The sequence below is a fragment of the Biomphalaria glabrata genome, chromosome 1 (assembly GCF_947242115.1).
Source record: "Biomphalaria glabrata chromosome 1, xgBioGlab47.1, whole genome shotgun sequence".
NCBI classification, from domain to species: domain Eukaryota; kingdom Metazoa; phylum Mollusca; class Gastropoda; family Planorbidae; genus Biomphalaria; species Biomphalaria glabrata.
In genome coordinates this window covers 77,708,744-77,735,584 of record NC_074711.1, presented here as the reverse complement: position 1 = coordinate 77,735,584, position 26,841 = coordinate 77,708,744, and the positions used below count along the sequence as shown (strand labels likewise).

The 26,841-nt window shown below is 32.5% G+C and overlaps 1 protein-coding gene across 2 annotated transcripts in view; it reads left to right on the top strand.

Annotated features, from left to right (window-relative positions):
• LOC106069659 (ankyrin and armadillo repeat-containing protein-like) overlaps positions 1 to 26,617 on the top strand; it is a 30,101-nt gene extending 3,484 nt beyond the window's left edge. Inside the window, exons 1-26 of one of the 2 annotated variants that reach the window (XM_056016271.1) lie at positions 1,572 to 1,746; positions 3,860 to 4,147; positions 5,156 to 5,463; positions 6,536 to 6,722; positions 6,969 to 7,077; positions 7,601 to 7,739; positions 8,023 to 8,127; positions 8,629 to 8,803; positions 9,755 to 9,938; positions 10,385 to 10,604; positions 12,791 to 12,992; positions 13,582 to 13,790; positions 14,387 to 14,491; positions 14,594 to 14,820; positions 15,101 to 15,287; positions 16,007 to 16,097; positions 17,432 to 17,603; positions 19,432 to 19,585; positions 20,262 to 20,423; positions 20,896 to 21,125; positions 22,434 to 22,592; positions 22,951 to 23,178; positions 23,835 to 24,031; positions 24,230 to 24,282; positions 24,535 to 24,680; positions 24,765 to 26,617. In XM_056016271.1, the coding sequence (XP_055872246.1) occupies positions 3,891 to 4,147; positions 5,156 to 5,463; positions 6,536 to 6,722; positions 6,969 to 7,077; positions 7,601 to 7,739; positions 8,023 to 8,127; positions 8,629 to 8,803; positions 9,755 to 9,938; positions 10,385 to 10,604; positions 12,791 to 12,992; positions 13,582 to 13,790; positions 14,387 to 14,491; positions 14,594 to 14,820; positions 15,101 to 15,287; positions 16,007 to 16,097; positions 17,432 to 17,603; positions 19,432 to 19,585; positions 20,262 to 20,423; positions 20,896 to 21,125; positions 22,434 to 22,592; positions 22,951 to 23,178; positions 23,835 to 24,031; positions 24,230 to 24,282; positions 24,535 to 24,680; positions 24,765 to 24,860 (4,302 nt within the window). In that variant the 5' untranslated portion in view covers positions 1,572 to 1,746; positions 3,860 to 3,890 and the 3' untranslated portion in view covers positions 24,861 to 26,617. Of the gene's footprint in view, positions 1 to 1,571; positions 1,747 to 3,859; positions 4,148 to 5,155; positions 5,464 to 6,535; positions 6,723 to 6,968; positions 7,078 to 7,600; positions 7,740 to 8,022; positions 8,128 to 8,628; positions 8,804 to 9,754; positions 9,939 to 10,384; positions 10,605 to 12,790; positions 12,993 to 13,581; positions 13,791 to 14,386; positions 14,492 to 14,593; positions 14,821 to 15,100; positions 15,288 to 16,006; positions 16,098 to 17,431; positions 17,604 to 19,431; positions 19,586 to 20,261; positions 20,424 to 20,895; positions 21,126 to 22,433; positions 22,593 to 22,950; positions 23,179 to 23,834; positions 24,032 to 24,229; positions 24,283 to 24,534; positions 24,681 to 24,764 lie in introns of those variants that run through there. The other variant, XM_056016275.1, reaches the window with a different exon arrangement.
• Positions 26,618 to 26,841: the final 224 nt, after the last annotated feature.

The following is a 26,841-nucleotide window of genomic DNA, read 5'->3' as shown; positions in this document are numbered from 1 at the left end:
CAAGAAAGTGCTTCAGTTTCAAGATTCACGCACATTTCAGATTAACACCTATTTCTAGATGTCAATTTAAGAGTCAATAAAATTAATTTATAGATTATATTCAATTTTTATCAGTGTTGAAGTTCTTTAAATTGGTTTAGAAGACTTCTTCGGGACTCAGAATATTTTCCCCCAAAAAAACGCTTCAAGTCGGGGGGGGGGGGGAGGGGTGTAATTTTTTTCCAGCTTAACGAATATCTCTGTCTAGACACTGTAAGAATAAAATTGGGTCTATGTCCTATTAAATCAAGATACACAATGAATATAGGCTATATAATGTACATTTCAATTAGTAACTTAGAATTAGAATAGTAACTTTTCAGAGTAGTCGTTTTTAAAACAAATTCGCTGACATTGGACTATGCCTGACATTGAACTTAGCAGGTGTGTATCAATCTGACCCCGACCCGATCAGATGACGTCAAAATGAGGAACAAAGCTTTACGAATGAGGACAAAAAAAAAAAAAAAAGACAAAAGTAAACTTTAAAAACTAGACTTATGAAATATTTCAGGAAATAAAAGTCTGTAAAACTAATAGATGATAAATCTGTTGTTCTCACTCCTCTCAGAAACAATTCACAGTAGTTTATTCTTTGTTTAAACCAGTACTGTAGATATGAAGGGTTGCTGGCTAATATGCCATGCAGTGAACAGTGTAAGCCGGACATTTTCAGGATTTAGGTCAATGTCTTAAAAAAAAAAAGTACCACTGCTTCTAGAGTCGTCACATGCTTTGTTTAAAATTTTGAGTACAGACTATACATATATAGTCTATGGATTTGAGATACTTGTTGATTAAGGAAATTTTATTTTGTCTTTGAGCTTTTCAAATTCTGATTCACTAAAATATTACATTTTGCTCGAGTTTCAGCACGAAAAATAAAAATAAACATCATAGAATCCTATATGCTGCTGGTAAAGTCATTGACAAAAAAAAAAACAAAAAAAAAAAAAACCATCTGTGCAGCTGTTTGAGACAAACATCCATAAAAAGGCTAAAAAGATCATAGAAAGTAAAAATCACCCTTCGGGTCAGGATTTTGCATGGAGTTTCAAGAGCCTTGGACTGAACTCTTTGGAAAATTGTTAGAAAGTTGTCAGGAACTAAACTAGACGACAGTCCAGTACAAATGTCATGACCTCGAGTTTATATGTAGATTTCGAGAGAGGGCCCACTGCATCCCTCATCGTTTTGCAAGCCATTTAAGGGTAGAACGCATTTGTTAAGATACGTCTGAAGCTTATCAAACAAAACGATTACGTTTTTATCTTTATAATCGTTCTTACAAAAAAGTTACCAGCTTCATTAAAGGAAGAACTGTCTTTTTTAAACAAACTTTTATGTTACTAGTTTTATGACTAGATGCATGACGCGTAGGACGTAATCGTCTTATTTTTTGAAGTAACGTCTGTATTATATAAGATAAGAATGTTATTATTAATAATAGATCTAATAATGTTATGTTAAAAACGAACGGGTTATGCGTTTCTTCCTTTAAAATAAGATCTCGCAAGCCGCGAGATTAAATTTTGTAAATCTAAAAAATGGATGATCCCTAGATAGTCAAAATAAACTTTAATCTACATGTAGATAGATCTCTAGATCTAGATTCCTACGTTGATTAACAACAACAAAAAAGTCTTCTAATTAGACTACATCATCCCTAGTCAAATGAAAGATCACGAAAAACTGCCATTTTATTAAGTAAGATAAGATCTAGGTCTATTTCTTAATTAAATGTCCAGTCTAGATAAGAATAGATACTATCATACTTGGTTGTTAATGATGGAAACTACGGACGCCATCGATCGACATGACTATCTGGTATCGCATAGAAAACAATGCATTAATTAATTAATATCTTTTACATAGATATACTTAATGTTTAAGGTTAAACAATTATTTTTGTTGTATTTAATATATAAATATATCTGTTCTAGATCAGTGTTACTGTGATTGTTGATTACACTGTGCTACAATGCAGCAATTCTTTTGAGTAATAATATTCAATGAATAGTAACAATGACTTTAATATAAAAAAAAGAATATTTAATATATTTCTAAAATATTCAGTGAAATACCCCATTTGTAAAATTAATATCTGTTTCATATATTATTAGATCTATAAATTCTACAAATTATCTAAATGTATTACCCTTCTTCTTCTTCAATATCATTTTTATGTTATCTGAGATGAACTGTGCAGTGGTTTTCAGATCAGGCAGTTCTCCTTACAGTTTTTCTTCTATAAAAGGGTTTCAGGGACAGTGTCTTGTTTAGGCCTCTTGATATGCAGCTTTGAAGGATATGGTAGGTGATGCTCCACAAGTGCAAGTTTTGCTAGTCATAACTTTTAGCTTCCATATGTTATCTGATTCTGTTGCATCTGGTTCTGAGGTGAATTTTGCATTGTTCATGTTGGGATAGCTTATTATCTTCGAGTTTTGGCCAGTAATTTTTACTTTCTGGTCTCTCCTTCTGGCTTCACAAGCTCAGATAGAAGAACCACCTGCTCGCTTTTGTAGGCTCATTCAAGGCAAAAAGCCTGACCTCCTACTTGCATGGTGGGATTCCACATGAAGGGCGACACCTTTATATGAGGCTGCTTGTCAATGTGTTATGTGCCAGGAGGCTAATTGACTCTGACTTCAGCCTGCTTTTCTTTCTGGGTGTGCTCCTATAGTCTTTGATCAGCCAAGATCATCTGCAAGGCAGCAGTTGTTTAATTTAAAAGTTTTCTCTCCTATATGAATTACTATCCCTAGCTAACAAGCTTCATCTACCTGGATTTAGAGTTAAAACGTAGAGTTAAAACTCCCTGTACTTTCTTTTTGCAATCATTTTCCTGGATTATTGTTTTAAGTAAATATTCTAACTACTAGAATATCACCTCATCCTCCATGACTGCAAACCAGGTCCACGGCTGTTTATTTGATATTCACAGCTAACCCTTATATAAGTTTTTTCCCCTATCTGCCTCATTAGGACACACTTGGTAGAAGATGGTAGTTCCCCAAAGACTGTATCATCTAATTAATAGGTCCATAATGTAATAGATAAAGCAGCTATGCTATGCATAGAACTACCTTCTAGTATTACCTTCTGGATAAATAGCTAGATCTATGCTGCTGTACATATATACAGAAGAGTCACTAGGGTTGATGTCACCCACTGCAATAAGTTCATAAAAAAATTGTGAGACCCCATTACTTCTTTGCAAAATAAATTTTTCCATTTGTTTGTCCATTTTTTATTGATATTTAGATAGTGTTTCTACCAATTCATTAAGTATTTATCTTCATTGTGACTACATTTCTTTACAAGATATTTTAAAAAATCTTTGAAAGATGTCCATTCATTTTTTTTACTTTTTTATGCTAGACATAGCAATAATTTTTCTATCAGTTTTTTAAAAATTGCTAATAGGACTGCCAGCATTTTCCATTTTTTTAAACTTTATAAGTGTTCTTCAAGTCTTAACACCATAGCACAAAATGATAAGGACTAGCCTAAATTATAAATTGAATATTTTAATTCCTAAAAAAAAAATTGCCTGCTTTTGCAAAAGTGCCTTTTGTTCTCACTTTGGTTTTACCCAGTGTGGTCCACACCTCTTGTGATTTCCTCATTAGACTGTGACATATATATATAAAAAAATGAAATTGACTTGTATTATCTGTACATAAATAGTTGTAAGTAATTTATACCTTTACAGGTTTGTAAAGATCTTAACACTATTTTATACTGTTCCTTGCAGGCAGCATAAAAACAAATTGCTTTTTAAGAAACAATCAAAAGAAACTTTTTTTTTCCTCAGCATTCTAGCTCCATTTCTCTAAACAGTAAAAATGTCATTGTTGTCAGAAGACGAGGCCCTTGCCCTACAGCAATATGCTCGAGTAGCTTCGGTTTACTTAGACAAACTTGAGCGCTATGACAGCCAAGAACTTTTATCTTCCAGCATGGCCCATTGGCTGCTCTCAAATGATATTTTCAGGATGCCCACAGAGCAACTCATGGGCTTGGTTTCTCAATTAAATCCTGTAAATGACACATCCATACTTCTGTTTCCTGTGGATGAAAGTATATCACCATTATGTTATAGGTTTGTATTATTGTTTTCAAAATAAGTTTCTAATACATCTGTAGAGATATTCCTTTTTGATATGTAAGAGCATTTCTTCAGTGCCTGAAAACAAACTTTTATATGCATTTATGATTTGATATTCACTACAACCCAGAATGATGGAAGAGGAGTATGCATGCTATCCAATGGGAAATTGCATTTCACAATTTGGCTTGCTCTCCATCACAAACTCAATAGTAGAGCTCACAATTAAACTAGAAGCCACCCTCAGTAATTCATTATATATTTCAGTAGAGCTAACATTCTGAGGTTAACAACTTAGGGTCATGGTGTCAACTGTATACTCTTCTGTCTTTACATTTCTCAGTAAATTCAGGTAGGGATACTCTTTAATACTGGGTAGACCTAAAGATAACTTAAAATCCCTGGTCTTATGCAAAGCCCTTTTTGCTTTGTTAATTTATATAATAGGTTTTATTGAAAGCCTAAATCAAATAGGTTTTTTTTTCATGTATATAGAAATGTATGTTTGCTATAGCAAAAAATTATTTAACATTTGTAAGCTTAATTCATCACATTTCTTGTGACCTTACAACTCAAAAAAAAAGATCCATTTAAAGAACAAGAACTTGCTATAAGCAATTTTCTTTATTAACATTAACACTGTATTAAAATGTGGGTTTAAATTTAAAAAAAACAACCAACAAAGATCTGTTGTGTTATTGTGGACTAGTCACTTTTAACCAAAATAATTATATAATTATATTTAGTATTTCTAAGCTGTCTATCGTTTTATTAGTTTCTGACAATACTTGATACTTTAAAATGTTAAGCACTGGTTTATCATAAATTTTTATTCAGTAAAAATTAACTTCAATTCTTATAATAGAAATACTGGTTTAAAAACAAAAAAACAACAACTTGTGTATGAATTATACAAAACTAATCAAATATATTTTTTACATTTTATTAATACATACAATAAATGTTACTTAGTATTTTTTTTACTTCGTTTTCATAAAACAGAGAAGTTCATAACATCATCAGAGAATTGACTTTAGGCATTTACATTTTCCATCAAACTCCTATGATTTCATTGGAGGCAAACTTTGACCAAGCTACTATCTGTCAGTTACCACCTGCTTACATTAACACTAAGATTGGCCAGCTTCTTATCTCAGTAGACTACATGATGAAAGCACTTTGGCATGGGGGATACTTTCCCAAAGAAAAGCGCACCAAGTTTGGAGAACGCTGGAGGACCAATCTTGATGTCAATTTATTGGGTGTAGCTGAAACTAAAAAAAATCTGCTTTCAGAATTTACCAGTGCTGGTGAGTGTGTATCTGTCTTTGTAGTTTGAGATAAACTTAAACTGATGTGACTTTGGAGATTATTCAAAAATTCAATTTATATTTGAACAAAAAAACATTAACTTAAAATAGTTATGCATTTAAAAAAAATAGTTTTTATAAATATTTTGCTGCAAAAACTTGTGTATGATTTATAAGAAGCTTAAAAGTAAGTAGTTCAAACAGTTGATTGCTTCCAGCATGGTCTGTGGTACATTCTGCAGACCTTGATGGTACCAAGTACAAACTTTACCCACTTTCATCCCACTGTCCTGCAGCAGTTTTTTATTAAAGTTCTCCCTTTCAGACCTTGTAGTCTATAAGGCAGATGATGTAAAGGTCATCTGTTTCTGTGGCCTATGGTTTACGAGGGTGTCATGTGGCCAGCACAATGACCAACCACCTTTACTTTTCCCTTATTAATGTCAGGTAACCATTAGAGCTGGGTGGACTCAGAGGTGCACAAAGATCCTGAAATTAAAAATCCCAGTCTTCACCAGAATTTTAAACCAGGACCCCCGGTTCGGAAGCCAAGCACTTTAATGCTCAGCCACCGCGCCTACAATTTTTTATTAGGACTTAATAAAAAATTGTTTCTGAAGGAACATCTGAAACTTAGAAAACAAAAAAAGCTTAACCAGTTTCTTTTTTTTTCTACATTGCATGTACCAGGATTTAATATGGAAAGTAAAATAATAAATGGTATAGGACATGTTGAGTGCATGAGGCTAGATGACAAGGTGGTACAATGTTGCCAAGTAGCACCCTCAGTAACTATTAGTCACAGATATAGTTGAGTAGCATACATACAGAGGCTTTTAGATAGCACATCTTTCATGCTTATAGCATGCTCAGTATGCTATGGCCTAATCTCTTTTGTGGACTAGTGGGAGGGGGGTCTGGGAGAAAGTTTCCTTGCTGTATTTAGGCATGCAGCAAACACCACTTGGGAGTCAGGATTCAAACTTTTGAGCCCCTTGTTAGGTGGCCAAACTGTAGGCCACGCATCCCACTTTCTCTCCACTTTGTATAATGTGTGCTATTTATTCTAAAGGGCTCATGGACATCACCAAAGACCCTGATTTTATCACAGCTTATGACAGCATGCCTGCAGAGGTTCCTGATGACTTAGAGACAATGGAAGATATTGAGTTCTTTATGAAACGTGTTGATGATATTAATATGAGGCTCACATTTACACAAGACAAAGTTTTTTTTAATCAAAACATTTTTATGATTGAGTGAGTATCTATACCTTCCAAAGAAATATAGTGGAAGTAAAATCTGCTTACTGAGGTTTTAATAAAAATCTCGTTTAACTGTTTGAATGCTCTGCAATATTATAATTCAATAACTGTAAAAATTATCATGTATAAATAACTTTATTTTGTTTATCAGTTCTTGATTAGTAATTGAGTCCTTCTTTGCTCCATTAATTGTAGCCCTTAAGAATAAATTACCTATACAATAAATTTGTTTATTTTTAGTGCTAAATATGATGTTTCAAGCATTATCAAAATTATGGACACAAACATTGACCTTACTGGTTACGAACGTCTCAAGTCAAGACTGCATATGCAGGAAGAAATCATTCAGGTGCACAATTTTTTAATGCTTTAAACTCATTCTCTTTATTCACTAATAAAACTAATTTTGTTAACATTTTATAAATCTAATGATTAAGAAATAATAAAGTGAAAATGAACATTGTACCCATCTCAGTAAGATTGCCCATGTGGATAATTCTGCAAAATAATCAGAGATTCAGTGTGTAAATCTTCCATTGCAAACCAGTAAAGGATTTTTAAAAATATTTCTTTCTGGAAATAAATAATTACTTGGGATGGGAGAAGAATGATGGGAGAAGGGCTGAAACTTCACACATCATTTAAAAATTCATACCAAGCATTAATGAGTATGAGTGTTTGATGATATTATTTAAAGTAAGTGTAGTTTATCACTGCGGTGGACAATCTTACCTTTGTATATTATTGTTCATAAAAACAGGTTATCTATCTACAACTAGCTAATTTACACCTGAAAAGTTCATTTATCTACTTAACATATTTTTCTTCAGCAAGTTTTTCTCAAATTCATTCTTTTTTTTTTTTTGCCTTAGACATTCTTAGGAGCCAAGCAGGAAACACGTAGACAGTTGGAGTTACTTAAAATCATCAGTTACCTTGTGCCTTTCTTACTGGGCATGCGAAAAAAGATGAGAATCCCTGACATCAACAGGCTAATGAGCCCATACAACAGTGAGTGAGCTTTATTTCTTTAAACTAGTACATTAGATAGTGTCCTTGACATTTCCTTTTAAATCTATGATGTTCAGTTAGGTGTGCTTAGTGTTTCAAAGAGAGAAGAGATAAAACCTAGAGGATCACCCTAAGGAAATGCATTTGTATTCATTCCTCATTTAAGTGATCCTGATGTTAAGAATTTATTTGCGAGACACTAATTTTCTAGTGTTACTCAAAATAAAAAGAAATTGAATAAATTGAAGTAAAATACTTTTGTTCTTGTATGTTTTCTTCACAGGTGATGAGTGTCGTACTGAGAGAGAGCTTCCACCTTTAATGGTTGGTCCTGATTTTAAATGTAAAAATTTTATGGCAGAAGATAGTTATTTTCATCTTCATGGAGGTAAGAGCAACTTGATTTTCAAACAGTGTTACCAGACATGTATTTAATTAAGATAATAATGGCACTTTAAGTAGGACCTAAAGATAACAAGTTTTAAATCTTCTTTTTCAGATATTGCTTTTTTTTTTTAGATCGAACAGCAGAAAAAATAACAAAACATCCATCAATAGCTCTATTAAGTTTTGTTTACAGTGTCATTTTAATGTCTTACATTCTATCAATTTGTTTTAGTCGAGCACACACAAAAGTTATCAATAACAAAGACCAAAAGTCTTTTCAATCTTTATGATCTTTGTCTTTATTAGATGAAAAGTTACCATTTAGATATGGAGGGAAAAAAATCCCTAAAACCTGAATAAAAATCTTGACCTCTGCAAGAATTTTGTTTAATGGAGAAGTGGGGACAGTAGAGTCCTAGAGTAATCTTTCTTGGTCTCCTCACCATTACTAAGGGAACTGTTAAATGTAAAAAAAAAAAAAACAAATGTTTTTATGTTAAAGGAATCAACTTTGACCTGGAAACAAATGTAATGCAACAAGGACCTGAGGAACTTGAGAAGGAATATGAAAACATCTGTGACATAGCCATGAAGGAATACCTAACCCACACTAGCTCTGAACAGCAGCGTGTCAGGGACCACTACAACATCCCTACAGTTAATGTCAATGGAAAATTGTAAGTTTCTTGATCTGAATAATTTTTTTTTGTTCACTTCAAAGTAGAATGAAGTGTTTGAATGAAAGCAATGTCCTTTCTTAATATGCATTTTATAAAAACTGCCATATACTTTTAATTTGTTTAACATACAATATTGATTGATTGATAAATCCCCTAAATGCCTCAGCTAGCCAGGAAAACCAGTGACTTGGCAGAATTTAAGTCATTGGTTAATATGCATGACTAAATGCATGACGTGTAGGATGTAATCATCTTCTTTTATGAAGTAACGTCTGTATTATATAAGATAAGATAAGATCCCTTCAGACCACTATTATAGGTGCAAATTAATTAGTGACTTTTTGCGATCATTTGTTCACTACATTTAAATTTCCTAATTACTTAAAAAGTCTCTATTTTTTTTTTAATTGATAATTCCTCATCTTTGACACAAAATCTATATCTTTCTGTGGTGTTTACAGAAGAAGAATCTATATGTGTCAAATCAATATTTTAAACATAATCACAAATCAAAGTTGTGTATGTTTCTGATGTTCTATCAGAAATGAACGTAATTATATCCCAGCTGAAGTTTCCTGCTTGACACATGATGCAAGTGGTCAAGTTTTGAATTCAGAAGCATCAATGCCACAGCTCAAAGCTCTTACATCAATTATTTATTTTTTAATCAATGCTTGTTGATGGATTTTTTTTTTACTAACTATTAAAAAATTTTGATTGTAAATATGAAACTTGTGCTTCATTATTTTTTGAATGAAAAAAAAATTCAAATCTTTTTTTTTTTATTTGTATCTGAATAGAAGATTATTACAGCAGGATGGCTGGGGTTGCAAAGGGCAGGGTTCAAACAAGGAACTATCAGTTTGTGAACCTTCTCTTATTACATTTGTCTTTCTTTAATTATAGCATGCATTAGGAATTGCTCTAGACATATTTTTCTTTTTGCAGGTACTATGCTATTGTGATAGAGTTTGAAGTATTTTATAGTGCAGCACCCCAGAAACCTTTATGGGTCAGAGCTTATTGTGAAGAAATGGACAAAATGAAGCCAAAAAGGCTCCCTGTGGCAGACCTTCAGATTCATGAGCAGTTCAAAAGACAGTTTGGATCAAAAAAAGCAATTAAGTATAAGGTGAGTTGCACAGCCTTTAGCTAGATAAAAACAGCAACTAATTAATATAGAAATTATTTGTTTTTAAAAAAGGACAAGAAAAGTCTGATTTTTAAAAAATGTGTTTTATAAGTTGACCTACAGGGTTAGTTAGGCACAAAAGCTAATCAGAAAATGGGGGCTTAAAGTTACGTGGCTAGAGTTTTAGTCATTTTATAGAGTGTTGAAAATGATAATGATTAGCAAGTTATAAGTATTTCAAAGAAGAAGCTGAATTTAATGAAGTTATGATTTCAGAAAAAATTAAGATTAGTAGAGTTTTTGAATTGTTCTACATAATACATTCTTATTATTTTTAATATAATACATAATACATACATCAATTTTTAATATAGTGTGTTACATTTGTAAAAAAAAATTAATAGTTTCAGATATTAATAAATATAATGTTCTCTATTTTGAACCAGACACCAATGGTTGGCTTAAAAATATGTGCACAGCAAGGTCTAATTGCTATGTTCAGTGCCTTGACTAGAAAGATCTCTGGCACCAGGATAGGTAAGCAGGATGAACAAGGGATGTCACTGATACATTATGCTGCCATATACAACAGACCTCAGATCATCACCTTGTTGATACTGCAGTCTGTTGATATTAATGTACGAAGAAATAACATTCTCTCAACAGGTAACACTTTGAGTTTGTTAACTTCCATTGTGTCTAATTATGATTAGCATTCCAACATCTTTACTATTAAGATATTAGGATCAATGGTGATACTTTAAGAGGTTACTGGATAGCGAAATTTATTTTTTTTATTTTTGCTTTAACTTAATAACTATTGTTATATTATATCATATGACAACTCAATAATAAAAAATATATATTGAATGTTGTCTAATGTTTCCGGGTTGCTATGGTAATGGCAGCCATCTTGAAAATAAACAAAAATTAGTTCATATAGGAAAATTCTAAAATTTTTCAAAATAGATAAATTTCAAAGCTAAAAATACTTACACCTTAAAGTATAAAGGTGGCTGGAAGGAGCTAGCTAGATTTTATACATTTTCCCTTAGTATTGTGCATTTTATGATTTTTTAAAAAAGGGTGATTTTTTTCCTGTAAAATGCATCCACATTTTTTTCCCCAAAAGATCATATTGTTATAAACCTGGTGGTGGCACAGATGGGGGTAGTGGTGTGTGTGTAGTCAGCCGACGCAAATCGCCCCAGGCCAGCGCTAGACGAGCGGTCAACCGTGACGAGTTATGACTGTCAGCCGAGTCGAGTGTCAACAGGACATTTCGGGAAGGATCGCAGCGTCACGATAGTTGTAGTCATCTGACCACCTAGAAACGTCGAGCGGCGTTTTATCCGGTTCTAGAAGGCCAGTAGGGACCCTATATAAAGAGCGGAGGTGTCGCAGTCAAGACGGTCGAGAAAAGGGGCTCAATACAGCAAGGTTCAGAAAGGAGGTTCACGACAAGAGTTCAGAACACGGTCGACTACAGCACAGTTCAGCGGTGTGGTTCTGTACGGAGCATTACGACGGTTCAGTGTGGAGTACTATCAAGTACAGTTGAGACGAACGGCGTCTTGATCTTGGTCTGTGATCGAGTCCGACACAACGAGCCTAGTGTGTGAAGTCAGTCCTGAACTGTTGAACCCAGTGCAAGGCCGGAACGAGACGGAGAGGCCAGTGCAAGAGTTGATACGGTGAAACGGTGTTATCGGAGAGATATTTGTACAGTGTACGTGTTGCCAATTGTACAGTATTGGCTGTTATTTACTCAACTATTAAAGTGTTACGTTACTTTGGAGCCCTGAGTTGTCAAGTTCTTTAAGTTGGTGGTGTAAGGTGCAGTTTGCAGAGAGCCTAGATAGTGAGATTCGTAACAATATATTAAAAACTTCTTCAGCTAAAGTCATTAAAACTAGATGATTCTCTGTATTATTTATCTCTGAATATGTGTACCAAATTTGACACATTTATCTCTATTAGTTCTAGAGATTTTAGAAATATGTTACAGGGGGGGGGTCACAAAAAATGCATTCACTCAAAAACAGTGAATTTGTATTAAGAAAAATATTGAAAATAGTGTTCACCACGCATCATTAAAATGCTTTTTTTCAATAAAAAATGCTATTTTTTAGAAAATTTTTGGTGCCAGTTTATAAAATACATGTCCACCTATTTAATTACACCAAAATTGAAAAATCGATTTTTTTACCCAAAATCGGATCCAGTAACCCCTTAAACACGTAAAACCTTGCCAACTTTTATGCATACTTTCTGCTTGGCCCAATTTATTTAATGTATATTATTGAGATGGAAAAACTACTAATATTTCTGAAAAAAAAAGTTTATAGGAAAAAAAAATTTTGTAATTTCATTCATTGACCATACCTTGTTTTCCATATGATCTTTTGGTTTTGTTTTCTATCTTGTGCATCTATTTATACTAGCCAAGTAAAACCAGTTTAAGCCACATGAACTACTCTTGTACTATAAAACAAATACTAATTTTTCATAGCCATCACAGCTGATTATATTTTAATTTAATCCCTGAACATGTAATAGTAAGAGATGAAGATATAGAAGAAACTATTTACTTGAAGAAATAGAATTTAGTAAGGATAAGCACAAAATTCCACAAATGACTTAAGCCTAGAATTAAATATGTGATATGGGATTTGTTTGTTTTTTGTACACATTATTTGTGTATTGTTGTTGTTTTTTTTATCCCAGTCTCACTAATATAAGGGTACAGGTACAAAGCGGATAAACAATACTTCAAAAACATTTACTTTAAATTACTTTTAGATTGCAAAGTCTGAAAGGGGTTTTTAATTTTTTTTTTTTCATCCCATTAGGCCCAACTGCACTTCACATGGCAGCTCGTTGTGGCTCTTTAGATGCTGCCTGTTGCCTTGTTTCCAACCATGCTAACATGACTGTCACTGACCAGAATGGATGGACTCCCATCCACTATGCAGCATTCTTTGATCACAAATCAATTCTTACAATGTTACTGCGCAAGAGTATAGAACTCCTTGAACTTACTACAGCTAATGAGTGAGCATGGTTTTATTTATACCAGCAAAGCAGTCACACTACTTAGTTGTATTTATGTTGTAGTTATATTTGTATTTATTGTCTGACTTTCAAAAGCCAACTTTAATTACTTTTAAAGCTTTCATTCAATGACCACTCCTTGATTTCCATATGATCTTGTGATTTTGTTTTCTATCATGTGACACATAATTGTTTGCATAAAAAAGAAGTATAATATAGTGTATGAAATAGCTAAGCAAATGTTTTATTTATAAAGCATGTTACTTTTTAAAAATTACATAGTAAAAGAAAATTTAAACTATTGTAAAGTTACAGTTTGTATTCAGTAGTTTTGCTCAACTGGGTGTCCTAAAACATAAAATGTTACTCTTTACACATTGTCTGCATAAAGGTTTGTTTCTGAATACTGATAGGACTTGAAATGTTATTGATAAACATTTTCCAATTATTACAGCAGTAAGAAAAGCCTTATAAGTTGATACATGTGGATATATTTCAATAAATGGGCTTGCTAATATTTTTTAAAATTCAAATACATTAATTTGATTTCTAATACATTAAATTGATTCATAGAATTTTTTTTCTCTAGGCTGCAGTCAACACCATTGCTTTTGGCTGCCAGCTCTGGGGCTCTGTCTGCTGTAAAATGCCTGATTGACCATGGTGCTGATATACAAGCTAGAGATACTGAAGGAAACAATGTTGTCATATTGGCAACTTTACGTTTTCACACTTCTGTGTTAGAGTACTTCATTAAGATTAATAATGAGGCTGTGCCAGTATGGCGCATTTTAGTTGGTATGATTAGATGCTAATATCTTACTTTACTTATTTTACATATTGATTGATAGTCAACTTTCACAGGACATGCCATGACCTAAATTGTACCGATGTGCCAAAACCACAAAATATCAACTTTCACATATGAATTTCATTGTTGAGAAATAATTTATTCATACTAAATTGTTTTACAATATTTTATTGTTCTAATTAATTGCTTTTTGTTGCTACCTTATTAATTAATTTTTTTTGCTTTTGATTTGCACATTAAGACTCTATCTTATGTTGAGTCGAATACTGATTCTCCAACAAGGCTTATACTTCATAATTTGTTATATTATTTATTTGTATATGTCTTATTTATTTGAAAAGAAACAAAAATGTGTCTACTGGGTCCTAAAGGCTGAAAGGTTTATGAATTTATTTCTTTTTAAATTCAGCCATAATTATCAAATATAAGCATTCATTATTGGTTTTAACATTGTAATTTTCTTTATTTGAAATTATGAGCTGGCTAATGTAACATCTTTTAGTCTTGAATTAAGCTACTGTTACTATAATTAATCAAAATTGGTTCCTATCTTATAAACCTGTTAAAAATCTCATTATATCAGAAATGCTTAATGATGATTCCATGGAAAAAAAAGACAGTGCTGTGAAATGCCTTGAAACTTTAACTACCAGCAATCCAAACTACTGGAAATGCATTTTAGATGCTGGTAAGGAAAGTATTTAGCACTAATTAGATGAACATGTATGTTAGCAACTGCATGTAAGGATTGGCTTATTGAGCTGTAATTATGTAAGTGATCTACTTCCAGATGGTGTGCCTGCTCTGGTGAAACTTCTCCAGATTGACAGTGATGATATGCAGTCAGTAGCAGCATCTGTCATCTGTAACATCTCTGAAAATGATCAAGTGAGATTGGCCCTGTCCAAAGCCAAAGCTGCTCCAGTTCTGATCATATTGCTCAGCTCCAATCTAGATGATATCCAGTCTCGAACAGCTATTATTCTTTCTGACATTGCTTGTGTTGAGAATAACCAGGTTAGACTCATGTCTTACAATTTTTTCTTTATTTTAAGAAAGTACATCTTTTTTATTTAAACTATTTTTTTAGCAGATTTATGAAACATTATTAATATAGAAAATGTAGATTTCTTTACAAATATTGTTAGAAATAAATTCACGAGCAAAGCATTAAAGCAATCAGCAAATTTTTTTTGAATGTTCTTTTATATGGCGTCTTTGAGCTAAGGCATTTTTCTATAAGTTTGGGCCTAAAAAATGGAACATTACTTATTGTAACTACTAATGTTCTCCTCAGACTTTGATTGCTGAATGTGGTGGAATTCCCCCTTTGGTCCAGTTACTGTATTCTGACTTAGAAGATGTGCTAGTGAATGCAGTCAACTGTATACGTGTGCTGTGCATCAATAACACCACCAACCAGAAAACTGTTGCAGAGTGTGGAGGTCTAGAGCACCTGGTGGAGTTTCTTGCCATTCCTTCAGGTGATGGTATTTATTTGTAACATTTATAGGAAAATGCAGAGTTGTTTACTCTGGAATGTCCATTAAGTTTAAAATAAAATATGAATGGCTTTTATGTAAGGAGTTTTCTTACATGCAGGTTTTCTTGGTTTATTTTTTTTTTAAAGTCTAATTGACTATAAATATTATCTGACATTTTGTTTCTCTTAGTATTTTAAATTGTTTTTTACATTTGTGGTCTAAGTTTGTAATTAAATTCATTAATTTGAAGATAAACACAACATTTTTCTTTAGTGACAATTTCTGATAAATAACAACTGAAACTTAATAAGTGTCGTCTTGAAACAAGTACTTGCTAACTTTACTTTGTTCTTCTAATTCTACCTTTAGAAAGATGAAGCAGTCAATATTTTGTTAGATGTGAGACAATTATTACTTTTACTGCAAATAATCACTTTTTTTTTATCCTGCCAGTAGCCATTAATCATGAGAATTTGATGGTGTATTCTCTAGGAGCTGGTCAAAAAAATTTTTTTTCATATCAGGAACCACTTTCTAGAAATAATATTTTAAATTTGATCTTTTCAAAACTTGTTGAAAAAGTGTTTTTGTAAACAAATCCTAGTCAACCCTCTTCTTCTTAAAACACTTACAAAATGAACAGAAAGAAGATTAAAAAAAAGAACCAAACAAGCTAAACAATAAACAAGCTAAATAATAAATGTTTTGTTTCATTATAGAGGATCTTCAAGCTGGGGCTGCTGCTGCTTTATCTGCTGCTTGTTCCAAAAACATAGAGAATCAAAATAGAGTCATCAGTGAGGGAGCTAGGTGAGTTCACTTTTTTTAAGCGTTAGTGTTTGGCAAGTAAAGTTGGGCAGTAGATGTCACATGGAAGGAAACTGCTTTATGTAGTAGATGAGGTTGGATATACATGAGATATGGTGGGAAGCGTGGTCGAGAGGCCAATTGCGCTTGAACTTGGCTTGGCTACCTAGAAGGGGGCTCGAGGTTCGACACCCGACTCGGGCAGAGTTGTGTTTACTGAGCGCCTAAAGGCAGCAAGGAAAACCAACTCCTAGATACCCTCTCCCCCCCACTGGTCCACAAATGAGATTGGACCAAAGCGCTCTGAGCATGCTATAAGCATGAAAGTAGCGCTACATAAAAGCTATAATAATAATAATAATGATTATGCCTAATCATGTAAAAAAAAAGCTTATCTCTAGAACTGTAAAATCTAATTAGGAAGACATTCAGTGTAACTTGAACCTTAGCCAATCATTTTTTTTTACTGACAAGATGATAGCAGTGCATTTCTTTGTCCCAAAATAAACAAATTTACATTCTTTGCAGATTCCTGCTATTGTCAAACGTATTTAATAATATAAATTTTATTATTATAACCATAAAATAGTGGGTACAAAATAGAAAAAAAGAGAAACTCAACTAAGGATTTTTTTATTTTTTTTACAAAATGTTTTTTTTAATGAGGCTTTGAATAAGAGATTGACCCTATACAAAACATTAGCTCAATAAGATAATCATTATATGAAATCAGTTAGGCCAGGTTCACATCTAACTTCACTTTCACTTATCCCTTGGTCTGCTGGACCATTGGGGCACCACACAAGATCTGTCAACCTTCTTTCTCCATTTTCTCTGTCATTTCATTCTGATATTCTTTCTGAAAATATTGTAACCTGCTTTTTTTACCTGCCTGGGTGGACCACTTTGGGGGCCGTTCTTTGTAACCTTGTTTTCTCTGTGTTGTTGGGTAACATTTCTGAAAATGGAATTTAATTTTACAAAAGATTCTGTTTACAATCTGTGTTGTTGGGTAACATTTCTGAAAAAGGAATTTAATTTTACAAAAGATTCTGTTTACAATCTTGCTTTTTCTATTCTAATATGTTGGTCACACTGACCAGTTACTACCACTCTACAAAGGCATCATTGCTTCATTAAATAAGAAGCCTTCCTCTCACCCCCCATCAATGACAAAATAAAATATTTTTATGACACTGTACATGATTAATTATTCTTTATTAACTAACATTAGACTGTGGAACCCATTGGAAAAGAAATTAATAAAAACAAATTTGCCTGAGATATTATGTTATAATAATTTTTCATATTGTTTGATGTATTACTTTTGAGTGCAGACCTTTGGTTGAACTCATCTCTGACACTCGCAGAGGGGACAATCGTAAAGGCCTTATTACAGTACAAGTGAAGGCAGCCAGTGCAATAGAAGCACTTGCCAGTCTTAACCCAGCCAGTCAGAAAAAGTTCCTGGAACTTGGTGCACCTAATGCACTGATGTTGCTCCTAAAGGTAATCATCTCAAATTAACATGAATAAAAAAAAATAACACATGAATATCTTAATTTAGATTTCTTTTTGAAGAATGCTTTATAAAAATACTTTTAAAATGTCAAAGCACCTATTATGTCAAGAACTAGTTAGGTGTTTTGAGCAGAAAATGGAAATCTAAGACTGCAGATCGATGTACCATATGTGACAAACTATTTATTTTAGCTCAGATGGTCTGTGAATTGAGGCAGATATTAAAAATGCATGATGTAAATAGCCTTGATCGAGGGGAGTTTAAAATAAAAGCATTAATAAATTGATAAATTGTTATTATAAGGAGGGTCATCTTTGAGTACAAAATATATATATAGGCCCCTACATATAATATATAGCAGAAAGTAAGGCAAGTGTATGTATACATGTAAATATGTCCCAAATAAAAAAACAAAACCGTTTGACCAATCTTGATTAAACATGGCATAGATGTTTTATATTGGATATGAATATTTGGCTGAATGGGTAAACCCATTTTCACACTCTACTTTTATTTTCGTGGCAAAATTAACAAATTATGAAGGGAACATTCTCCATGGTTGACATAGATCTAAATTCATTCCAGTAGATCAGTAATCCCAAACTAAGGCCCGTAGGCCACGGGTCATATCGAGCTAGAATATATATATATAATTATTAGATAGATTGATAGAGAGATGCACACACAAACAATTGATTTATGGAATACTAAAATACTCCCAATAATTAAAAAAAACACATTAAACATGAAGATGACATGATCTTACACACTAATATTTTTATAATTTTTTATTAAACAAAAACAATTAATAATAATGAAAAAAAAGATCTACATATTTTTTCTTAAAACTTTTTAGAACAAAAAAATAAATATAATAAATAAAAGGAAATGTCCTTGCTAATAATCCCTACAATGGTAACACTGAAATGTCCTTGCTAATAATCCCTACAATGCTAACACTGAAATGTCCTTGCTAATAATCCCTACAATGGTAACACTGAAATGTCCTTGCTAATAATCCCTACAATGGTAACACTGAAATGTCCTTGCTAATAATCCCTACAATGGTAACACTGAAATGTCCTTGCTAATAATCCCTACAATGGTAACACTGAAATGTCCTTGCTAATAATCCCTACAATGGTAACACTGAAATGTCCTTGCTAATAATCCCTACAATGGTAACACTGAAATGTCATTGCTAATAATCCCTACAATGGTAACACTGAAATGTCCTTGCTAATAATCCCTACAATGGTAACACTGAAATGTCCTTGCTAATAATCCCTACAATGGTAACACTGAAATGTCCTTGCTAATAATCCCTACAATGGTAACACTGAAATGTCATTGCTAATAATCCCTACAATGGTAACACTGAAATGTCCTTGCTAATAATCCCTACAATGGTAACACTGAAATGTCCTTGCTAATAATCCCTACAATGGTAACACTGAAATGTCCTTAGTTAAATTCACCATGGTACAGTAATGGCAGAACCAAAAAATTCTGCTTTGTAAATATGCTTAGAACAGAACATCTAAAGAAAAAGAGATCGTCATGAGAGGCTGTGATGAAAGTTGAAACAACTTTCTGTAGATGACTTTTTAAGTCTTGCATACTAATAGAAAGTGATTGCAATTACGTTTCATGCAAACAATTAATTATCCAAAATTAAATCTCAAATATTGTATTTGCAGTCCTCTAACCACTTGGTTGCTCTTGTGTTCTTTATAAAGGGGAACAAATTATTGAGGCCTTTTTTTTTAAGCCACAAAATTGACTAGAAATTCTATATAAATTTTCATCTTTTAGGATGGTTCTGTTGATGTGCGTGAACAAGGGGCTTGTGCTCTCTGGGCTCTAGCTGGCAACACAAAAACACAACAGAAAAACATTGCCGAGAGGATCACCATCACTCACATCATACAAATGTTGCTGGAGCCAACAGAGAAGCTTTTAAATGTTGGTAAGTTGTTTGTTTGTTTTGGGTTTGTTCTAATTCTAGGAAAGTACATTGTATTGCTGAAGTCAACAGTAAAGTTTTTATTTTCCAGTTTTGGGTCCTATAGTCATGACTATAAGTCTTGAAAATAATTAAAACTTTTTTACAGTTTGGAATTTAAAAGTTAATGATTTATTAATATTGACCTTACTATGGTGCTATTAGTGAATAAGATCCAATAATTGTTTTTTTTTCTTTAAAATTCCTAACTTTATGATGTATTTTGTGAATAGATAATATTTTATATTTTGATAATTAGCTTAATCAATCAAAACAAGAACTTGTTCGTACCTCATTCGGTCAGACTATATCAACGCCACTCGTTAATCAGGAAACATGAAAAGGACCAAGATGCCTGTGTGTAGTCGCTGAATGAACTATTTATGTTATGTCTGTTCTATTTATGTATATATTTTTTTTTGTGTTGTCTTTATATGAGAAGAGAGTGCTTGTAATTACAAAAAATTTCCATAAGGATCAATAAAGCAGTCTTAGTCTTAGTCTTAATTTATATGTATACGTTATTTAACATTTTTATTTATAAAGGTAAAATTACTATCAGTAATGTTTTTTTTATTGTATAATTTTTTTTATAAATAACATTTTGTTCCATTTTATGCATAAATTGTGATCTCTAAAGGTTGTATGATGGCCATTGCACTTGGTTCAGAGAACATTGCAAATCAAAATAAACTGGCTGCTGCTGGGGCCTTTTCACAGTTGGTTAGATTATTACGATCACCAAAAACCTCAATCAGAGTACTTCTAAAAGTGATTAAAGTTTTGGGAATATTATGTACAGGTAGGTTGGACAGAGTAGGAGCTTGTCTAACCATTTTCTTTTTATACTCCAAACGTTTATTTAGGATAAATTTTGGAGAAAAAATTAGGAAGTCAACTATTGAAACTAAAAGAAAACCTATTCAATAAGTGCAAAAACTTTTTCTTAGTAGTATATCATCTTTCTTAGTTTATTCAAACAAAATTAACTACTAATTAAAAAAATAAATTGAAAAGAACACAAATTTATTTAATATTATTTTTTAATTTTGTGTATGTGTGTTTAAATTTTAAGCCAAAAAAATTTCTATTGGTCAAATTGATGATTTCTTGTAACATGATTTATTAAGATAAAAGGATTTTCTGTTTCATCTATCATTGTCTTAGAAACATGATTATTTTATTTGATATCAGCAGCAGAGGTTTGCTTGAACATTTAAGTTGTTAATTTTATAAATATTGAAGCTGATCTTATTTCTTCCTATCATTGCAAGGTGTTGCCTACCAAAATAACAAAGTGACTCAAGGTAAGATTGCAGATGAAGGTGGTCTCCCTGTGTTGGTCAACTTGCTGGCCAAGCCACCTAATGATGAGATCCAAGTGGAAGTGGCCTTTACCCTTGGTACTGTTATCCTTAGCAACCACGAGAATCAGGAGAAACTGGCTGAGGAGGCAACCTTTAAGTTCGATACACTGTTGACAATGTTAAGATCTAAAGATGAAGTGAGTCCAATGATTGAGATATTTCTGAAACGAATGAAATTTAAAATCTATCATTTTCTATTTGTAAACTATAATATTATAATATTAAAGTAATAACATTTTACAATATTTAAACCTTTTAAACTTAATGAATCTATATTATATAGCATATATGCTTATGTATGATTTTTTAAAATTATAATTATCCCAATGGTAGGAAAAATGTTAAAATGTTAATACGTTTGGTACTCATGATGATTTAGCTAAATTTGACAGCTTCACATTTTTTGTTACAATTTTCCCAATGCATTTAGCTTTAGTGTGACATTCTAAATCTCTTGGATGCCCATGTGACTAGCTGATTTGGGGAAGGGGAGGCAAAGGTGGTAGTTTTTTTTATTTTTATTTCTCACACCAGTATTTTCACAAGCATTCATTGATATTGCTTAATTTTCTAACATATTTGGTTCTTTTGACATGTATTTGGATATGTTTTTGAATACCTCAGTAAGCCTTATATCCACACAGTCCTGATGCAGTCCCAGCTGCGATGGGAAGGACAAGTCTGCAGAATGGAAGACCGCAGCATCTCTAAACGACTCTTGTATGGCCAACTAAGCGAAGGAAAGCGCTTGCAAGGCGGTCAAAGAAAACACTTCTCTGAAGGTGCTCAGCATAGACCCAGCCACCTGGGAGACAGAGGCATATGACAGAGCATCTTGGCGTCACGCTGTGAAAACTGGCGCGCAGGTTGCTGATGAAAAGAGAACATCGCTGGCAAAAGAAAATGCCAGAGAAGAAAAGCAAGGCCAATGACACTAGCTCCAGCTGGAATAACCTGCCCAATGTGCAGCCGAACATTCCAGGCTCACATAGGTCTCACCAGCCACATGAGGAGGCACAAAACCACAGTGCAAAGCCCTCAGCCCCCTGGATGACAAATTCCATTTGATTGAGGGCTTGAGAGGTTCAAATCCTGTCTTTCAAAAGCCTAGAACAGAAACCCTGCTGTTTTGCAAATTGCATACAGGTCGAGAATTTGTGGCTACCTCAACCTGTCAAGATGATGATCAGCATGTCTAGGGCAGTCAAAAAGAAAATGAAACAAGATTTTCTTTTTGTCCCCACAGCGGGGGCACTGCAAGTCTAAGGTTGGCCTAAGCTGTGTGAAATATAAGCCAACGGAACATTGGCCTGTCCTGCACTGTGCTATAATAGCTTTTTTAGTATTCTAGTTACCTTTATACAAGCAAATGAATGTTACCAGAATTTGTTTTTTTCTTTTTTTTCAAAATATTTATAACCTTAAGTTATTATTTTCTATTCTAGGAAATCTGTTTAAGAGCTGGTATGGCTTTGACAATATTTGCTTTTAACAACACACCACAACAAATGAATATAAAACAAGCTGGAGGTATCAGCTATGATGTGTTTGACAAATTTATTCAGTCCAATGATGAGTTTTACCAGTGCTACGCATCTTTTCAGGTAAAGCTATATTTTACTAGGACATAGGAATTAATATATGTCATTTATTTTACCCTTCGACTTCCATCATAATTAAGCGAGTAAAGTTCCCTTTTCAGACTTTGCAGTCTATGGGGCTGATGATGCAAAGGTAGAAGTAGAAGTAATAACTAGAGTTAACTCATAAAAAGAGAGAACTTGGGATAGGGTTCAGTAAGACAATTTAACTTTGGCAAGAAAAAAAAAATTAAAATGATGTCATTGCTTTTATTTTCTTTCTTTTAACATTACCTTTTGTTATAGTTCATATAGAGGATGCTAAATAGAAAGTTTTTTCACTTCAAAATTTAATACTTGCTTATTACATTTAAATGTCTAGATTGTGGTTCTGGCTCGTGTAATTACGGACAAAGATCAAGTAAGCTTGACAGCTCAGGGTATCATGATGCTGGTGTCCAAACTGAGCTCAGCAGAAGAAAATGTTGTGGTGCTCTCCTGCAGTCTGCTGGCTGCCCTGTCTCATACACGAGCTGGTCTGACAGATGCTATGATTACCTGTGGTGCTCTGGACTTGTTGGTCCACAAATTAGACTCACCTAATGACTTAGTATGTAGTAATATAGTTAATTTTCAATGTTTTAAAAATCTAAATTATGACAACATATTACATTTAACTAGCAAATATCAAAGCAAAGAATGCATTATTTCAAACAGCATTGTCATAGCTATATGTAGGCAAGTTGGGCATCTTCTTTGTAGCATTAATGCTTTTTAACATTTTTATTCAAGTTTCTATTTTTATTATTCACTCCCCTTCAATCTCCTTACTTTCCTCATGTGCCTTTAGGACTGTTTTTGAAAGGCTGTTTAACCTCATTTCTTATCATCATTTTGGCTTTGAAAATCATTGTAAGGGTCACTAATATTGATGAATATAATCCTGTTAAACTATGAAGATCTATATTGCCAAATTAATAAAGAAGATTATAGTAGATCTTTGTGAAGGCACATTTAGTTTGCAGCACCTCTCACTGAGATAAATTTGCCTGAATGATTAGCATTTTTTTATGGTATTTAAAAAACTTCTTTTAATTTCACAATTAACTTTTTGATTTGTAATTTTCAAATATACCCTTGTCCAGGTTTTATTATTTCTAAACCTTATCTATTAAAAATAGTTATTGAATAGATTTTATTGAACAAACACAAATGGCCATACTTATGTAGATATATATTTCTTTTTCTATATTTCACTAAATACAGGTGAGAAATGGAGCTGCTGTGGCGTTAGGTTACCTTACATTCAATAAAACAGCTTATCGTCTCCTGTTTTCTTTATGTCGTAATGTACCAAATCTGTTTGATAAAATAATGAAGAACATTGGGGAAGAGCCCAAAATTAGTCAAGAATTTATTGAAGACTTTCAGCAAGCCACACGCATTGGTTTACCTACTCAGTGGTGAGTATTAACATTAAATAGTTCATTTTAAAATCAAGACTAAATTACTTGGTTACTGATAACATATTTTGGAAATTGCTAATCAAATGTATGTATAATCACAAACATTCTGAGATTTTTGTTATTTCTTCTTAAAATATGACATAGGAATTAATATATGTTTTAGGAATTAATATATGTTGTTCTTTTTTAACATAGCCTGGAAATCAATGGAGGACACTCTTTACAAAGGAATAAAACTTCTTCAAATAGTAAGACTTTTTTGTATTAAGATAATATGATTGAAAGAAAAACATGTTTTCATTTCTACTGAACTACAATCCCTTCCTTTTTTTTTCAAAAGATAATACAAATACACCACTTCAGCCTGCCAATAGTGTTATCATTTCTAAATTATTCACATAATAGAGTCATTTACATGAATTATATTTTTTAGTCTTTTTCATAATTCCAAAATGAACCAAGAAGAACTGACCTAACCAGTAGCATTTATTTGTTTGCAGGACGACCCAAGACTGGAACACTTCCATCAACTGCCAGATCAAATCCCAGTGAAAACAAGAACCGTGCTGTATCAGCGCCACCTATGTCCCTCAGACATAGAAGCAAGCATACACTTCCAGAGATTATTGAGCCTGTGTTTAAGAAGGTAAATCACAGGAAATTAAAAAATTGTATGATTTATGACCTTAATGTCACCATATTACCAATTTACATATTCTCTTGTTTCCAGGGAACATCAATAAGTATGAGATCAACCTCATCTTCAGTTGGGTTCTCCAGTGAAAACAGTAGTCTTGATATAAAGCCTGCTGACATCAATAAGTAATTTTTCTTGTTTATGACTTTTATGATTTATCTACACAATAGTATAACTTTGTTAAAGAAATATTTATTGATACTTTGTACATTGTGTTGTGCAGACTGTAAATCCTAGGCTCACTGCAGTGGTGACTTAAATTTAAAACATGACAAGCGTTAAAGGCTTAATAATTTAAAAAAGAAAATATTAACATTGAAAAGTATCCTAACAATAAATTAGGTGTACTGTAATAAAAAAAATCTAGTTGTTATTTTATTCCCAGCAATTGAAAGACCAATATTGATTTCCTAAAATCTAGTTGTTATTTTATTCTCAGTAATTTAGAGACCAATGTTGATTTTTTAAAATCTAGTTGTATTTTATTCCCAGTAATTGAGAGACCAATGTTGATTTCCTAAAATCGAGTTGTTATTTTATTCCCAGTAATTGAGAGACCAATGTTGATTTTTTAAAATCTAGTTATTTTATTTCCAGTAATTGAGAGACCAATGTTGATTTCCTAAAATCTAATTGTTATTTTATTCCCAGTAATTGAGAGACCAATGTTTATTTCCTAAAATCCATTATATTTTTTTTATCTCTATCTTGCCAAAGTATTGATTCATTGAAAAGAATTAAATACTTAATACTTTCAGTTTAGTAACAGTAGAAATATGACAGTGTACATATTGTTTTAATTGTATTATTCCATATCAAACTCCTTTTAAGGGCTTTAGAGGCTCAAAGTTTCTCTTTTAAAGGCCCTGAATTAAAGCCAATCACTTTTTTTTTAATGCAAACATAATACATGAGCTTCGTTGACTTCCTAAGCTAAGTCACTGCTAGACTAGACATAAAAAACATGAGACCTGGTTCTTTCCCACTGCAAAGGACAAGCATTTTTTTTATAGGTTCAAATTAGATAAGGTTCAGGCAAAGCTTTGACCCAGGGTGCCTTACCTTTATCTGAAATCCTCAACTACAGAATGGTTCTGTTCGGGTGCCATTTGGGTTCTCCTTTTCAGTTAGCTTTTGTAACTTGTCCCTCTACACCAGTTTCCCAAACTGTGTTTCCTGGGAACCCTAGTGTTCCACAAGGCCTGAATAGGTGTTCCACAAACTACTGGAATAACTAACTAGTAGGCCACCAAATGAATTAATCCCTCTAAGAAATAAGCAAAGTGTTCTGTTAAATGCTCAAAATGTGCAAAGTGTTCCGTTAAGGATAAACTTTGGGAAACACTGCTCTACACTAATCCATTTATCCTCATTCATTTTTAATATGATATGTACCAGTACATAAAGGTCTTGAACAAAAATAATTGTAGTTGTCATTGGTTACTTTAAATAGAATTTTGTTATCATCTTTTTTTTTTTATAGTTTTTAGGAGATTATATCTTTACTATCTTTGACAATTACTATATTACTTTACATCAAATGTAAATATTTAATTTAAGTGTGATTATGTTTTGCTTTTTTTTAAATCTCCCAAACAGCTGTGATATATTTGTTTCTTCAGTTTTTTCATAGGGCTGCACCATGTCTACATCTCTGATATTACTTCAAAATACTTTAGATACATGTACTTGCATTTTAAGTACAACTGTATTTTTAAATTTTATGTAAAGTGTTTTTTCTCCTGAAAATGGATGCATTGTAAAAACAGTATTTTAATATTATTTTAATGACAGCATTTTTAATTTGGTTTGAACATATTTTAACAAATTTGATGTAATTATAATTGTTTTTTTTTTTATTCTTAATAAATATATTTTTAAACATTGGTGTTTTCTAAGACTATTTTGGATTACTGTATTTGTTAACCAAATTAGAAATTAGAAACAAAATATTTATGCATAGTTTCAGATTAATACATTTTTGTATTTTTTCCCCCCTCAGACCCACTATTAAAAGAATTTATAATTCATTGGTACTGACTTTACAGCTGTGTTGTAATCAGGAAGTATTGGGTGACATGTTTAAGCAAAATCTTGAGATATTCCTGAA